General features: G+C 37.2%; 3 protein-coding genes across 5 annotated transcripts; 1 reads left to right on the top strand and 2 right to left on the bottom strand.

Annotated features, from left to right (window-relative positions):
* The first annotated feature begins 121 nt into the window (after window positions 1–121).
* LOC121762019 lies at window positions 122–5,099 on the top strand. Of its 3 annotated transcripts, none has more exons than XM_042157749.1 (8): window positions 123–368; window positions 533–1,944; window positions 2,309–2,427; window positions 3,235–3,834; window positions 3,920–4,226; window positions 4,326–4,491; window positions 4,582–4,681; window positions 4,774–5,099. In XM_042157749.1, the coding sequence occupies exons 2-8, from the start codon at window positions 769–771 to the stop codon at window positions 4,889–4,891; spliced, it is 2,586 nt and encodes an 861-aa protein (XP_042013683.1). In that variant the 5' UTR covers window positions 123–368; window positions 533–768; the 3' UTR covers window positions 4,892–5,099. The 3 variants fall into 3 exon arrangements, with proteins under 3 accessions (XP_042013681.1, XP_042013683.1, XP_042013682.1); XM_042157748.1 differs by having other exon boundaries at window positions 125–368; window positions 4,323–4,491; XM_042157747.1 differs by having other exon boundaries at window positions 122–368; window positions 3,920–4,491.
* Window positions 5,100–5,530: 431 nt separating this feature from the next.
* On the bottom strand, window positions 5,531–11,825 carry LOC121759951 (myosin-2 heavy chain-like). Its single transcript, XM_042155536.1, has 8 exons — window positions 11,521–11,825; window positions 9,189–9,374; window positions 8,981–9,103; window positions 8,508–8,545; window positions 8,318–8,429; window positions 6,221–8,248; window positions 6,066–6,121; window positions 5,531–5,965 (listed from the first exon to the last, which is right to left on the bottom strand). The coding sequence occupies exons 1-8, from the start codon at window positions 11,641–11,643 to the stop codon at window positions 5,815–5,817; spliced, it is 2,817 nt and encodes a 938-aa protein (XP_042011470.1). The 5' UTR covers window positions 11,644–11,825; the 3' UTR covers window positions 5,531–5,814.
* A 1,875-nt stretch (window positions 11,826–13,700) lies between these two features.
* LOC121760044 (non-symbiotic hemoglobin 2) lies at window positions 13,701–15,284 on the bottom strand. Its single transcript, XM_042155647.1, has 4 exons — window positions 15,127–15,284; window positions 14,940–15,054; window positions 14,737–14,853; window positions 13,701–13,962 (listed from the first exon to the last, which is right to left on the bottom strand). Exons 1-4 carry the CDS (start codon window positions 15,246–15,248, stop codon window positions 13,819–13,821), a joined length of 498 nt encoding a protein of 165 aa, XP_042011581.1. The 5' UTR covers window positions 15,249–15,284; the 3' UTR covers window positions 13,701–13,818.
* Window positions 15,285–16,436: the final 1,152 nt, after the last annotated feature.

Below are 16,436 nucleotides of genomic sequence, written 5' to 3'. Positions count from 1 at the left end.
CTAAATTATAATTTAATGTAGCAATATAAAATTACTAAATTAAAAAAATATAATGAAAAATTATAGAGAAACAGAAAACAGAAAACCCTTTCATTTCGCTCCTTATAAATTTCCATGGTCCTTTCTTCATCTTCTCCTCTCTCTCTCTCATTTGATTTTTTCTTACAGTTGCTTTCCTTTCTCTCTCTACCGCTATCCATTAACACACACACACACACACACTCATACAGTGAAAGTTATACGTACAATTACTGCATGTATTTATATATTAGTATTATATTCGCACACTGATAATTATCACGGGAAAAGTTGGGTTTTTTAATCTTTGCCTATTGCCACACTGCAATCGAAGAGATATAGCTTCAGTGGTACGTTTCCTTCATCAAATCGATTGCTGAATTTCAATATGCTTGCTGCTCAATTGCCAATTTTAATTGATTTCGTTTATTGGATCTTAATTTGATCCTGATTTTATAATTGAGCGGCGGTGTTAGCTGGAAATGGTGATATTCGTAAATTATTGTTTGATCAGGTGGTAAAATGAGTCGGCTCAGTGGTTTGGAGGGGTTGATTGAGTACTATTCGATGAGAAATTGTGATGCCAAGCATGGATTGTTGGGTCTAGGGTTTGGTTTGTTCCCTGTTTGTGGAAATTGGGTTTTTGTGTGAATGTGGTTTAGGGCTTTCTGTGGTTAATATTTGAGTTTTAGGGCTTTCTGTTTGGGCGAATTGAGTTAGGAAAGGTAGCTTTTTTAGGGTGAGTGAAGGATGGATGATGTTCGTCAGCAGCTGCAGCAGAAACCTGAGAGCACAGAGAACGATACTCGTTCGGAATTCGAGAGGGGTTTGGAGGAGCTTATGAATGGGCATTATGATGAGTACATGTCCTTTGCTTCCTGTAGCACTCCCCGAACAACTACTACTGAGGAAGAGGATGATGAAGGGGAACAGCTCATCAGGAGGAGGAGGAGGTCGGATCTTGATGGGGATGACCTGGCGGAATCTTCTGCTGCCAGGAGGCGTCACTCTAGGATTTTGAGCAGGTGGGCTGCCAGGCAGGCGCAGGAGATGATGACCACGATGGAGAGGAGGAACCGCGAGTCAGAGCTGATGGCGCTTGCCGGCTTGCATACGGTGTCAATGCTTGACTCGTCGTTCCTGAGGGAGACAGAGTCTCCGACTTCGAGGCATCAGGGGAATGTGGAAACGCTCAGCACCCGAGCCTCATCTATCTTGCAGATGTGGCGGGAGTTGGAGGATGAGCATGTGCTGGACCGTACTCGGGGGAGAGTAAGAGAGAGGCTGAGGCAGCAGAGGAGTGTCGATTCTAACACCAATGCGTCTATAAATACTGAAGAAGGCAGGGAGGGTGAGAATCAGGGTAGTCTGGTTGATGCTACTGAGAGTGAGAATGATTATGCTACCTGGACGCATGATCAGTTGGGCCCTCAGAATGAGAATAGAGACCATGACAGTTCTAGTCGTGAGCAATCACCTGACCTTGGAGAAGTTGAAAGGGAAAGAGTGAGGCATATTGTTCGTGGATGGATGGAGAGTGGTATCAGTGATACTTCCTCCAATCTTATACAGCGGAATGATATTCCAAGAGCTGAATGGCTTGGAGAAACAGAGCGTGAGAGGGTTAGGATTGTGAGGGAGTGGATGCAAATGACAAGTCAGCAAAGAGGGTCACGCAGTGGACGGAGGGAAGAACGGGATCGGGAAACTAGGACTGGAAACCAAAGTGATGGTGCTCGTGAAGTGTCTGCTGCTAACCATGAAGAAAGTCAGCCAGAGCATATACGCAGGGATCTTTTGAGGTTAAGAGGACGGCAAGCTGTGCTTGATCTGCTTGTGAGGGTTGAAAGGGAAAGGCAGCGGGAACTTCAGGGTTTGCTTGAACATCGCGCTGTATCTGATTTTGCTCACCGCAATCGTATTCAGGTTCTTTTATACAAATAGTATTTATACTTTAATCTATGGTTAACTTGGGTAAGCTATGCCTGCATAGGAGAACACTTCATCATTGGGTGACAGTTTACATTGCTGATCTTATGAAGTTTCAAAATCATGATAGTTTATGCTGGATTAGCTGTGATATTGTCTTTGTATTGATAAACAACTCCCGTTTCATGATTTTCTATGGTGGGAAGGCCTTTTCGGAATGGTTATATACTTATATCTTGATCTGCCATTCTGGGCATTTTAAACTAGTGTGTTAGTATCTTAATGCCGCCCTGTTGTTCGTACAAACTTGTTTATCCTGTGCCACTAAAAGACTACTCTGAAGGACATTTTAAAATTTCAGTCACTTCTTAGAGGCCGATTCTTGAGAAACGAGAGGCCTGCTGAGGAAGAGAGACCACCTTCAGTGGCGGCTGGTGAGTTGAATCAATTAAGACAGCGAAATACGGTCTCTGGAATGAGGTATGCTATATTCACGAGCAATATATTTTACGTACACAATTTAATTTTGATTTTTGGCTTTCCTTCCCTTTCTTTCACCTTTTGCCGTTTTTGTGTTTAATCGCAGTCTGAGTTGCTTATGATATACTGTACCATTTAGTCAGTTCAATCTCATGTTCTTGGTTATTTTGTTCAAGAAGTTTCACAGATACTCAATTCCTATTCTTGTAGAATAATTTGTTGATAGTACTTGTTTGAGATTGTCATCTTATGGTTAAATGTTTTGATTAAGCTAAGCAATAGACCGGCAGCTTCTCCTCTTTCAAAAGTCAAAATTCATTTGTGGAATCGATTGAATGCATTCTTTGTTGCATGACATTTTAGATTGCTGCTAAGATATTTACAAATCAATATATATGATTAACATAGCTTACAGTTTACCCAAATTGTTTCCTCTAGTGTTCAGATCCTGAAAACTGCAACTCAATCAGAGGTGATTCCAGAATCTTAAATATAACTGCAGCTAAGAGAATAGTGTTTGAGCTAGCTAGTGATTTCAGTTACTGTATTCCCCACCGAAGTTGAGGAAAATATTTCCGTTTAGAAATGATCTTATTTTTTTTGGAGGCCATAGAATTTCTTTAAGAATCTATCTGGCTAAGAAAGTCTATTGAACTGGGAATTAGATCTCATTTTTGCTTCTTAATGTTTACTCTAGTAAGCATGTTTTAATATTTTTCCGGTAGTGATGTTAATGTTGGCATGGGTTCATCATTCTAATTGCATAATTGAAGTTCGTGATTTTGATTTGATGTTGTTTCCATTTAGGGAAGGGTTCCGTTCCAGATTGGAAAGTATAGTTCGTGGGCAAGTAAGCAGCCATCCAGAGACTTCGCCTAACAGTGGCAACATTGATTCTAGAAACGATCAGAGTAATACAAATACTTCACACGAAGTGCCACATGGAAATCAGGAAATTGGTGCTCAATTTTCAGATCGAATGGGGAATATGGATCGGAGTCCAGCTTTTCAAATTACAATTCAACATGTTGCACCTGATCAAGGAAGGAATAGAGAAGGTCAGGTCGCTGGAGATGAGAGAACAAGCGTACAACAATCTGCACAGAATGACTCTACTGGACGTATGTATGGTGCTTCAGATGGCATAGGACGAGATGTGCAGCAAAATCCTGCATCCGACTGGCCATCTGAAGAAGCAGTGGTCCAAGATGGAGGACAGCGTCATTTACCACAAAGCCATGAGGTTTGGCCTGATGATGGCTCACGAGAGGCCGTGGACAATTGGTCGGAAGGGCCTTCAGACCCTCCAAGAATGCGACGATCAGTTCCTTCTAGGAGAGTTACCAGGTTCCACCCTCCAGATGATGATAATGTGTACAGCATGGAACTCAGGGAACTACTGAGCAGGTTATAATCTCGTATTGTATGAGTCTTGATCTTCTCGTTATCTAATTTACTCTTTTTTAAACGCACTTTCTGTAACTTCTTGTAGGAGGAGTGTTTCCAATCTTCTTCGTAGTGGTTTCCGTGAGAGCCTCGATCAGTTGATTCAGTCATATGTGGAAAGGCGAGGAGGGGCTCCTATTGATTGGGATCTCCACCAGAACTTGCCCCTTCCTCCATCACCTGAGAGGGACGAGGACCAACAGAATGACGAGCCGAATGAAGATCCACGTGATGCTACTGCTAGACCTTCGCTAGTTTTACCGACTCCTCCAGCGCCACCACCACAACCTCTTTGGCACCAGGAATTGCACCATTCCGGATGGTCTCGTCATAGTGCTCATCGTTCAGAGCTTGTATGTTATCCACCCTCACCCCCTCGTGTTACAACTTTCATCGTTCAGAACTTGTCTTTTAACTCCTCTGACACACTCGATTCTTCCAACTTCCAGCAGGAATGGGAGATGATGAATGATCTACGCGCTGATGTTGCCAAACTCCAGCAAGGAATGAATCACATGCAGAGGATGTTGGAAGCTTGCATGGATATGCAACTGGAACTCCAACGCTCGGTCAGACAGGAAGTTTCCGCTGCTCTCAATCGATCACCTGGTGGACAAGGTCTGCACTCGTGCTGCTAAGCCGTAGAATACAACTTCTGCCCGCTAATTGTCACTGACTCACCAAGCACATCTTTTTCTGTAAATGCAGGGGCTGCTGAGACATCAGACGACGGGTCAAGATGGGGCAACGTGAGAAAGGGCACCTGCTGCGTATGCTGCGATAACCATATTGACGCCCTACTGTACAGGTATGGTGGTTATCAAATACACGATCTTCGTTAACTCAAGACAGTTACTGGTTCTCTTTGGTTTTGGCTTATATTTCTGTCTCTGTGCATAGATGCGGGCATATGTGCACGTGCTCGAAATGTGCAAACGAGCTGGTGCACGGAGGAGGGAAATGTCCGTTGTGTCGAGCACCCATTGTGGAGGTGATTAGAGCTTACTCCATACTGTAAAAAAAGATGTAGAGAAGAAGAAATAAGGGAGGTTTAAACAACTGTGGTAAGATATATGGTGGAGTATGGAACAACAATTGGCACTAATTGCTTCCTCATTCAATTCGTATATAAATTAATGCCAATTCTTTTAAGTATGTGTGGTGACTCAATTTCTGGTTAGCCATGTTAATGGATAAATGTTAATTTCATTTCTTCCATTTAACAATGTTGTTTCTCTCTAAAGTACTAGTAGTATAATTAATTACCATGAAATTAGTTATTTGCATCAAATTATAATCAAGAATGTGCCCAATTTACTTCACATTTTGAGATTGGACAGTTTACATGTGAATATTTCAACACGCCCCCCTTATACGTAAAGTCCTTCGTATTATGTTAATATCCGAATAGAATCACTAGTGCTTTGTCGCATTCTTATTCGGTTCAATACCATGTTAGATTTTACGGAGGATCACTTGTGTCACATTCACATTCACATTCGGTTTGATATAATGTTATTCGTGATTGGTGATGGAAGAACAACCAAATCCTAGTGATTTTTTCGTCCAAAAATCAATTGGTGATTAGGGAAGTGGTTCTATTGGAATTAAATTGATCTCTTTTTTACTTCATATTTTCAACGTTTGACCACTCATGTAAATATCCCATTGCTCGTTACAATTTCAAAACACAAACAAATCCTTTACATAAAAGAATGCTTTTTGAAACTGCACAACCAAGTGAAAAAAAAATATGTTGAAGCCCCCTTCTTCAGACATTCATTTACAAACAACTCAAGAAGATGTTGTTGGTACCTCAAAAATCAAATGATTATCTACTTTCTCAAAACTTCCTCAAAATGGTTTCTTGCATCAAGAATCATGGCCCTTTTCATGCTGGTTTCTTCCTAGAAACCGGCATGAACCGAGGATCGTTGAGCTCTAGACATTGAAAGCTCTGAGTTTCATCACGAGCTGCTCGCGTTGATCCTCCACCTCTGCGTAGTTTAGGCTCATATCAAAGTATCGCTCCCGAATCTCTTGCAACTCCGCCTCGAGCCGTTTAATCTTTCTTTCATTTTCTCCTTTTGCACTGTCCACACAATAGAAAATCCAACCCCAACTTTCATTCTTCCATACCATGCCTTAAAAAACTACTAAAACAGAATTGTAGAGAGGAATATATACAGTACCTCTCAAGCTGTGATTCACACTCCACATTGGCCTCTGCAAGTCCATTCTCGCGCGTCTAGAAAGAGACGAAGGGCGTTAGATTTGTCATGTTGCAATGGATACTCGCCCCATTGCAAAGACAATACACAACAAAGAGATAGATTGAGAGATCAACCTGAACTTGAGGTCCATGACATTTTGAAGTGGATTTACGGCATCCATCTTCGTCTCCTCTTAGACTCTCGAGACGTTTCACCTTCATCAGCAGCTGACTGTTGACAATCTTGATCAGATTCAGCTCATTCCTCATCTCTGCATCCTGCACACACACTGCATCTCTTGCTATCAAATCTCCTTCGAGCCGAAGAATCTTCTCCTCCAACGCGACCTTCCTTTTCCTGCAGTCCTCCTCGTTCCACACCGCCCTCTTCAGGATACAAATCTCCTCAGCCATGGATGCATTCGCGCGTTCCATCTCCTGGTGATCCCTCGAGACAGACCTCAACAAGGCCTCAAGCTTCTGGCTCCGAAGCCTCATCTCTTGCCCCAACACTCTCAGCCCCAAAACCTCCTTCTCCACCTCAGACGCCTTCACCAACCGCATATGCAACAGCGAATTCTCCTCAGCCAGACGAAGCCTCTCGCCCTCAGACACCTCCAGCCTCGAGTCCAGCTCATCGATGATGGCTTTCACCTTCGATTCATAGTCAAGATCTTCGACATCCTCTTTAAACTCTCGAAGCGTTCTTGCTTTCGTCTCCAAAGCCAAACACCGGCTTTGGAGCTCCCGTTTCTGCTCCCTCAGCTCCCCGTTGAACTTGTGAACACAGTTGCATTCCTCCATTAGTCTCTCGGCTGTAGCCTGAAGCGTTACATTCACTTCGCCTAATGCCACACGCCCTTCCTCGGCCTCCAACCACTTCCTCTCCATTTCACTCAACTTCTCCCTCATTAAAGCCTTTTCTGACTCAATTTCCTCTCCCAATCTGTTGACATGTTTCTCAAGATTCACGCGTTGTCCCTCCGACTGCTGCAGCTCCACACGCCTCGTCTCACTCATATCAGTAAGGTACCTCAGCTGAGCTTCCAAACCGCCAACGCGCTGCAGCAAGTAGATATTCTCTCCTTGCAGATCAGACAAGAGCTTCATAAGCTCGGTTTGATCCATTTCGTCCATCATTTCGTCTAAGGACTCTGAGACGAAGACGCCATCATCAAAATCAGCAATCTCATCTTGAAGAATCTCACTCTTCTTCTCAAATCCACAACTATCTTCATTGCTAATCTTGGACACATTCATCCTACCTTCCAAACTCATGATCTTGTCTTCCTTCTGAGCTAATACGCGCGTGCAATCAACGACAAACTCCTTGACAACGCGCCTCCACACACCCTCCTCGATCCCCACCTCTATGTTCCTCTCCTGCAGTGCATTTTCAAGGATCAAAACCTCATACTGGAGAGCTCCCTGCATCTCCGAGACGCAGCTGTTTTCCTCTTCCAAATCACTACCATTCGAATTCTTCGACTCATTCAAATAAACACTTGATGGTTTGTTAGCAGAGACAGAAAGGCTCTCTATCTCAAGCTTTTGCTTCTCAATAGTCTCCTCCATCTCCTGAAGAATCGCGATAAGCTCAATGTTTGATTCTCGGGTCTTGTTGAGCTGAGAGAACCGATTCTCATTCTCCTCCCTCTGAAACCTCAACTCCTCTTCCAACTCCTTCTGGCCTAAAAATGTATGCCTCTCCTCCTCAAATAAGGCCTTCGTGTTTTCGATCTCTTGAGTGAGCTCTTGGCACTCCAAACGCGACGAAGCAAGCTCCATATTCAGCCTTGTCACACACACACTCTGATCAGACAACTCATCCCTCAGCCTCTCCAAATCCACAGACAACTTCCTTGCCTTCTGCTCCCACATCCTCGCCTCGGCCTCAAATTCTCTCACGTTCGAATCATTACCATCATCGTCATCACCATCTTCCTTTAAAGAGAGATTTGGCTGGAGCAAAGTGGCTGCAGCATGGCAAGATCTTCTGAACTCCTCCCTCTGATTCCGTTGAAGAGATCGAACTGACCTCACCGAGCTATGGCTCCAGCTCTCATTCGAATCAACCGAGTCCTGCCTTCCAAAGCCATGAGAGGAGTAGCTGCTCTGCCTCCCCACAGAATCATCCATGGAGTCGAAGCTGTAGCACGTCTCCTAGAATCGACAGCATTAGGCCATGGATCATCATAAAGTGGGAAGTTTTTTGCAAAAAAATTCACTTACTTTGTTGAAGCTGTTTTTGTTGAAAGAGTCTGATGCTTCAGATTGATTCTCTATGCTTTCATGATCTAAACTCTCATCTTTTGCTGCATTCATGGCTCTCCATTTCTCTTCCCTTTGCATTAACAATTACACAAAAAATGTGAGAAAAAAGATTACATTTATAAAAGATTTTAACAAGATTGTGACAAACCTTGGATTGGTTTTTGGTGTGAGGCATTTCACTTCAACCTACAAAGAAGCAAGAATTTCACACATTCATTAACTAGAGCCAATCATATCACAATGAGGGCAAAAGAAGACTTTTCACAGTTTTTCCAACAAGATTTTTATTGAAATCATACAAATATTAAGCCAAAGTTAGAAAAATTTAACAAATTTCCAAAAGTTATATTTATATCATTGCTTCTTTATTAATCTTAGTCATTCATAAGATTAAAGATCCAACATAGAACAAATTCTTGATTCACATATTTTACTAAAATAATAAAACTTCAAAAAAAATTATCATAACACAAAATTACTAAAACACCTTTATTTAAATAAAAAAAACGATTCTAGTTCGGTTTGATTTTTCCATTTTAATTCGTCCGTGTTCATCCTAAATCTCCAACTATCATGCAAGCGACAATGTCAGAACGATATCAAAGCACATAACAAACTTACTTGTAAAGCAGTCCCGTAGCTGCATTTTTTGAGAGGCAATGTAACTAACACCGGAGATTCCGAGCTCAAGAAAGCTGCAAGGTTCAGTTCAACCTCTCCAAGAATACTAGATTTGGAAGATCCCTATAATAATTAAGTATAGAAATGTGAATCTTTGGTTATATTAGAAAAGAGACATAATAATCTTCTAAGAAATGAAATGTGTAACCGTTGCAACAAGGAATTTGAAGAGACATTCCTCCAAATCAATGTCTGAAATCCATATTGATTCTGCAAAGGTTTCTGTCCAATGGCAACTCCCATTTTTCACATTTGCCTTAACCGATTTACGCACTGTTTTACCTGATTCTAGAGAGATGAGGGAGACATAGATTTTGTCCCATCCTTTTGGAACCTAACACATCAAGAAACATACTGTAATTAATTTTTATTAATGAGAACAATAGTTACAAATGATTTATTAAATTTTGTGACGTTTATGTTGTCATGAATTGTACTACAATAATTATTTGATTATGCTTTAAATGAACTGTCTCCATATAGGGGGCTTGTCTAGGGGTGGGTAGGTACAGTATACCTTATCGAAACCACCATACCGTATACCTTACCGTAAATTCGGTATGCGAAAAAATCATACCTTTATCTTACCAAAATTTTCGGTATACCAAACTTCGGTATACCTTATTTTCGGTATGGAGAATTTTCATACCGATATCGTACCTCATTTTCGATATTCCGTACCAAAGTTCGGTATACCATACTTTTGCGGTATACCTTACTTTCAATATCAATGAAAATTGAATATTTGAGTTTTTAGAATACTATTTATATTTTATAGTAATTTAAATAATATACGGGTATTAAATACTAGTATATTTTATTCATATTATATTATATTTCACAATAAATTTTATAATTTAAAAATATATAAAATACTTTATATATTATTATATTCATATTTTATGGTATATACCTTAAATTACGGTATATACCGAATTTCGATATGCCACGGTATATAAAAATTCATACCTTTACCTTACCGAAATATTTCAGTAAGGTATCATACCGTACCGAAAATCACGGTATACAAAAATTCAGTATTTTCGGTATTTTTTCAGTACGATAAGGCCGGTATTTCGGCATTTCGGTATTTTTTCCCAGCCCTAGGCTTGTCAGCCGGCCGGGCCAGTAGTTTAGGGACGCCAGACGCAGAAAAAAATTGATAGGGGCTGTGATTTCTAAAATGAATTCAATAATTATATTTTTTTAGGTGATTAGATTAAGGGTGTATGCACATTAATTGAAATAAGTTTTGATAAATTTAAAGTCTTTACAAAATTGAAAAAAAAATGTTTCGTATGGGGTCAAGCCCCTTCGCCACTCACACCAACATCTTTATTATTTTTTTAATACTTACACTTGTATATTATACTACAAAAGTATAAAGAAGAATGACTCTCTTTTATATATTAAAATGATTATTATAACAAATTATGTTATGTGTAATTTATAAACCGATGATCTATATATAGAAATTTCTGTAATATAATAACAAGTAAATATATGAAAACTTTGAAAAATGTGTGACATAGTATGACATACTATCAATTATCTATTTACGAGATAGCAAATTGATCCAAAAAATGTGGATTTCAACCGTATCACTATTATCGGGACATTTTATTTCCAATTATAGCACCACTTTAGTCAAAAAAGCAATCTATCATAACTTAAAATTTTGACAACTTTTATTGGAGGTGACGACATAACTCTATAACAAAACAAATAAAGAGGCCTAATTAATTATTGTCTTGAAAAGGAGAATCAAATAATAACCAAAACTCATCTTTATTGGCTATAAGTAGTAGTCCTAACCACCATTTTATTGCCTAGGTCCACTATAATAACATCATAGGCAACTATATAACTTCTAGATTCAAACATATTCATGGCCACCAATCAACTATTAAATCAAATGATGCTAAACTCTTTTAACTACTTAATTAGTAAAAGTTTTAGTTGCTCATATATATTGCTACGTAGTATCTTCAGCCAATTTTAACTACATAATGAAAAAAAATTTAGTAAGAAATAATATTTTTGCAATAATAATTAACTAGACATACCACGTGGCAATGTTTCCTAACCAAACCACTGATTCTACTCCCAACTAGCTAAAATCTCACATTTTTTTTGCAATTGTGATTGACTGAACACATTATCTGACAATTGATTATCACTCCTTACTACCCAATTTCTTCATCAATTAGCTAAAAACTTTCACATTTCTAACCTATTTCACCAAATTGCAAAATAATCAAATACTAAAATATCTAATCTATATAAATACAAAAGACAACCTAGGAATGGGAAATTCCCTAACCAGCCCATGTTACTACATAACAATATGGATAAGAAAGCATGTGCAGAGAATCTGCATCTAACCAACTCAAGATTCCATTAAAAAAGGCATCTTTTCAATTGAAAAAAAAATCAAGAAACATAGATACACATACATACACAAATGAAAGGAGAAGAACCTGAGTTGCTTGAATTTTGGAGAAAGTGAAATCAAATTTCTGAGCAGATGCATCTGTGGTGGCTGATGAGTAAGATGATGAAGACTTGTGCCTGTGAAGTCTGAAAATCTTCTCTCTTATCATTTCTCAATTGTGTTTTGTGTGTGTGTGTTTTGTGTGAGATATTTCCTTCTCTAATCACTCTATACAATTTAAGAGAATAAATAAAAGAAATGTGTGTGTTTGTGTTGAAGAGAATGTAAGTAATAATGATGTGAATTGGTCAAGTAGAAGAAGAAGAAGAAGTGATGAGGGATATGGTCAGGCTGGTGGGGTGGGTGGGGTTGGGGGGGGGGGGGGTCTGGTTTATGGAGTTATTACAGTTGGTTTTAGTTTCTTGGATTTTTGCTATGTCTTTCTCTCCACCAAATTTCATTACTTCTTACCAATTCAATCATTGTTTATCCTATTCATTGCAAGAGATTAATAGTTGTGTTGCTTTCTCTTATTTTAAAATAAGAGCATAATACTCCATCCGTTCCACAATAATTGCCACTCTTATTGTGGGCACGTATTTTAAGAAATGTAAAAAAATGGTTGAAAAAGTTAATGGAACGTGAGATCCAATTTTTTATATTGGTTTATAATAAATGTGAGTGAAATTAGTTAGTGGAATGTGAGACCTACTTACCATTTATGGTAAAAATGAAGTGTGGCAATTATTGTGGGACGGACCGAAATGGAAAAGAGTGACAATTATTATGGGACGAATGGAGTATTAGATTTCTCAAATACTTTTTCAACATTATATCAATATTCTTTAGTAAAATCAATTTAATTGTATGCTCAATGGCTATCCAATTCCCACACATGTAGCCTACATTTGTTTTTCTAAATGCCCTTCAACAAAATACTTTTCCCAAATTTTATTGATGATTTTAGTTTTGAATGAAGTGTTGCAGTTCTAACCAAGATTAAATAAAGGGTAAACGATATTTTTCGTAATACATTTCTAACAAAAAGTGAATCATAATTGGATTATTGGGGTAGATAAGATTAATAATTGTGACAAATTAATCATTGTGAAATCTATTACTTAACTCAAACGCAAGTAGTGACTTAGTTGTTAATATGATTCTCCTATTAGATTTAATACTAATTTAATACTCTTCATTTAACTAGTTTGTTATACAAGAGAAATATACCATTGATCCCCAATTGAAATTAAAAAAAACTCATACACTTTCAAATAAGTGAACTTTATTGCTTTTTTTTTTGTTACATTTCGCTTTCGACTATGCTTCTGAGTACTTTCGTGTTGATCCATATATGTTTTTATCTAAATTTTATTTGGATATTATACTAATAAATATTATTAACACATATAGACATAAATTCAGACTATGACAATATAATATCTGTAATCAATTTAATTTCTTTGTTACTTGCCATTTCCATGGCTCGAGTGTATGCATTAGATGAGATCAACGAAAAAAAATCAATTTAATATTTCAAGATTTTGGGCCAAGGCCTGAATGATGTTAGAAATATTGTTTTTTAGGCCCATTAATGTAGAAATTGCTGGGCAGCCCATATTACTAGTTTACGGGCTTGATTTGTGTTGATTAATTGGGCCAGATATTTATATCCGAATAATATCCCATTTTAGATTTTCACGATACAATTTTTTGCTTGAGGTGATTTAAATGCATTTTTGATCATAGTTTGGTGTTTAATTGTTTTTTTTAATAAAATTTTTTAGTAGTCGAGATGTCGTCTTTTTGTTCTTGGTCTATTGTCATTGGTATTTGTCTAGCCATTTATTATGTATGATTTGCGTTGTTTCTCTTTTCTGTCTCGTGGACAAGTTGTGTTTGGATTTGTGACGTCTCATGCTTTTATTTGTTTTGGCTCGCTTCTTTGACTTGAACATTTTGTAGTTCATCTAAAAAAATGATAGTACTACAACTTTGGCAAATTTTTCATTTATCTTTTCCTTTTTTTCTGGATGTGGTGATGTTTTGATTGACGAATCTAATCCTTCATTGATTTATAGGCAATTCGATTGGTGGGACACCACGGACTGCTCATACCCAAAACCATGAATCGATTTCATGGAACTAATGTTAAAGCATCTAATACATCTTAGAATCGGTTAAAAGTTATGTTATAAAATAGGTATGTATAAAGAGACATGAAAATTGAAGGACTAAAAAAGGATATGAACTTGATTTGGGCACTAGTGATTAGTACATTATGACTCCAAACTACAAGATTTATTTGATTTCAAACGTAAATTAGAGGATTATCAGTAACTAATTAAGCAGATGCTTCAGCCTTCATCTCATTCTTGATTGCCGTTGCTAAGTGATCGTAGGCGTCCGCCCACGCGCCACTCATCTCGTCGCTGCATTTCTCCCCCATCGCCTCTTTCACCGTTCTCAACAATGCTTCTTTCACAACCTGTATATTGCTTCTCGTGAGTTTCAATTTTTTAAATCGTCTTGTCTGTGTACATAACGACGTCTTTGATAATGCTCGAAATGCAATTGTTTCATTGAAAAAAGTATTTCCTTTTGTTTCTTTCCAATTATTTCAAAGTATTCATTTCTTTTCTTATTTTAGTTAGATATTGTTAATTCGAACATCGCCAGAACATATCGTTTTGTATATAAATAAGATAATTGAGAGAAAAATTGAAACATGTTAATTTAATAGTTTATTTTCAAATGCTATTAGACAGACTAAAAAATTCATAAATCAAATAACTACTAGATTTCCTCATTTAACTAATCATACCCAACATAATCTTTGGCCCTCAACGATATTATTGGCTTTACTTACCCTAATTGATTCTTAGATTCTCGAGATTCACTTAGAATAGGACGGAGGAGTATTATTTAACTAATCTTTGGCCCTCAACGATATTATTGGCTTTACTTACCCTAATTGATACTTAGATTCTCGAGATTCACTTAGAATAGGACGGAGGAGTATTATTTAACTAATCATGCTGATACAGACCAAACATGAGAACTCATCCCAAAAGACTAACATGTTAGGAGAGATAGCACATTTAATCTATATACCCTAAATAAGTTGTTCTCACAACCGATATGAGAATTGAGTCCGTAACACATCCCCAACACAATCTTTGGCACTCAAAGATGTGCCAAAGATAACTTAGATTCTCGAGATTCAGAGTATAAAAATAAATAAAAGTAGAAAAAGATTTACCTCGAAATGAGGGTCAATGACTCCTTTTTGAAGGTGAATAGCTCCCAACCATTTGAGAGTAGTGTCTGCCACCACTACTTCACCTTTCTCATGTAGCTGAATTGCTGACTCACATGTCTTTCATCAATTTCATCAAAACACCAATTAATCAACATTACCAATTTTTCAATATCCAAAAAAATTGAAAATATAGAGACACCAACCATCTTGAAAACCTTAACAGCATGAGCCTTTAGCTTTGGATTATTTTGTGGGATTTCATCAGAGTCTTTGAGAAATGAGAACATCCCCTTAGCTGCTGGTGCAATCTCCAAAATTCTACAATGAAACATTCAAATTAATCAACTTTGATATATAATCAAGAATTGTGAGAAAGAGAGAGTTACATACAGGGTGAAGAACCGAAGACTGAGATTAGAAACATCATGTTTCATGACTTCCCATGATTCTTTAACCAATCCTTCTTGTTTCTCACTGAATCCCACCATCCCTCTCTGGTTTGATTTATGCATAGATTGGAGTAATTTATAGGAGTAATTTATTTTTTTATGGAATTATTATAATTGGAAGATATGGGGCATGACAAGTGGGATTATCTAATAATTTTGTTTTGTTTTTTATTCCATTTTTTGTGGTCCAGATTTGTACTATTATCACTTTTATTTATTTTCCAATTTTTTATTTGATTTTATCTTGCTGGAAATGTTTTTTTCTTCTAGTATTTACCTCAAATTTTGGTGGAGTTCATGTTCCTTGGTTTGGGTGGATAAAATGAATATATAAATTAATGTGGTTTTTACCTTTTGATTTCTTAAAAATTCTGTTGTCACAGTGTTTACACTTTACATGGTAATAGCACATGCACATCATTAATCCAAAGAAAAATGATTATAGTGACTGATATAGTATAGAAATGGATTGATGATTCATACATTCATTTTTAATATATGGCCGAATCCAAAGAAATGCATGGTATTTAATATTTATCCTCACATAGATATATGACTATTTAAAAAAATAAATTTACTTCTTTTTAAATAAATTTTTATTTATTTATTTTTATTTTGAAACACAATAATAATACTCCTGGATGATTATACTAATGGGCTAATGGGCCTAAAATGGGTAGGAATATATATTACTCCTTGATTATTATACTTATGGGCTAATGGGCCGTAGACAACTAAAGGCACAAAACCATTGTCATTAGAAAATCTCTTTGAGAAAATGCTATATATACTTTGACATAACAATTAATCATTAAGTCTAATTAAATAATTTTTTTTTAAAAAAAATCTTATGAAGAAGTCACAAATTTATAATTAGAGTTGTCCACACCATACAACCCCCATATAGTCAGTGAACCTATGGTCAAATATCTAGTTGAGAATGAATCTCTTTCGTAATTTACTTGACACAAACTAATAGTAAAATGATATTTTTTTTTGGTTAAAAAACCTCAGAATTTAACTGGTGGTCAATAAATATGAGTCTATTTCGTCTAGAAAGAAATCCACAGGTGAAATTAGAAAATTTCTTTTCCACAAAGTTTTGAAATAGTTCTTTGTACAATTTTCTTTATTTTTGTTTTATTTAATTTGCATAATTTAAAGACACAAAAGGTCACTAATAATTTGATGACTTCTAGCTAAGTATTATAGCATTTATAAAGGTTCATTTTGACTCCTTTTGCTTGTTTC

This window comes from Salvia splendens, chromosome 13 (genome assembly GCF_004379255.2).
Source record: "Salvia splendens isolate huo1 chromosome 13, SspV2, whole genome shotgun sequence".
Lineage (NCBI taxonomy): Eukaryota > Viridiplantae > Streptophyta > Magnoliopsida > Lamiales > Lamiaceae > Salvia > Salvia splendens.
The sequence above is the reverse complement of the archived record's forward strand: the minus strand, read 5'-3'. Positions and strand labels throughout refer to the sequence as shown.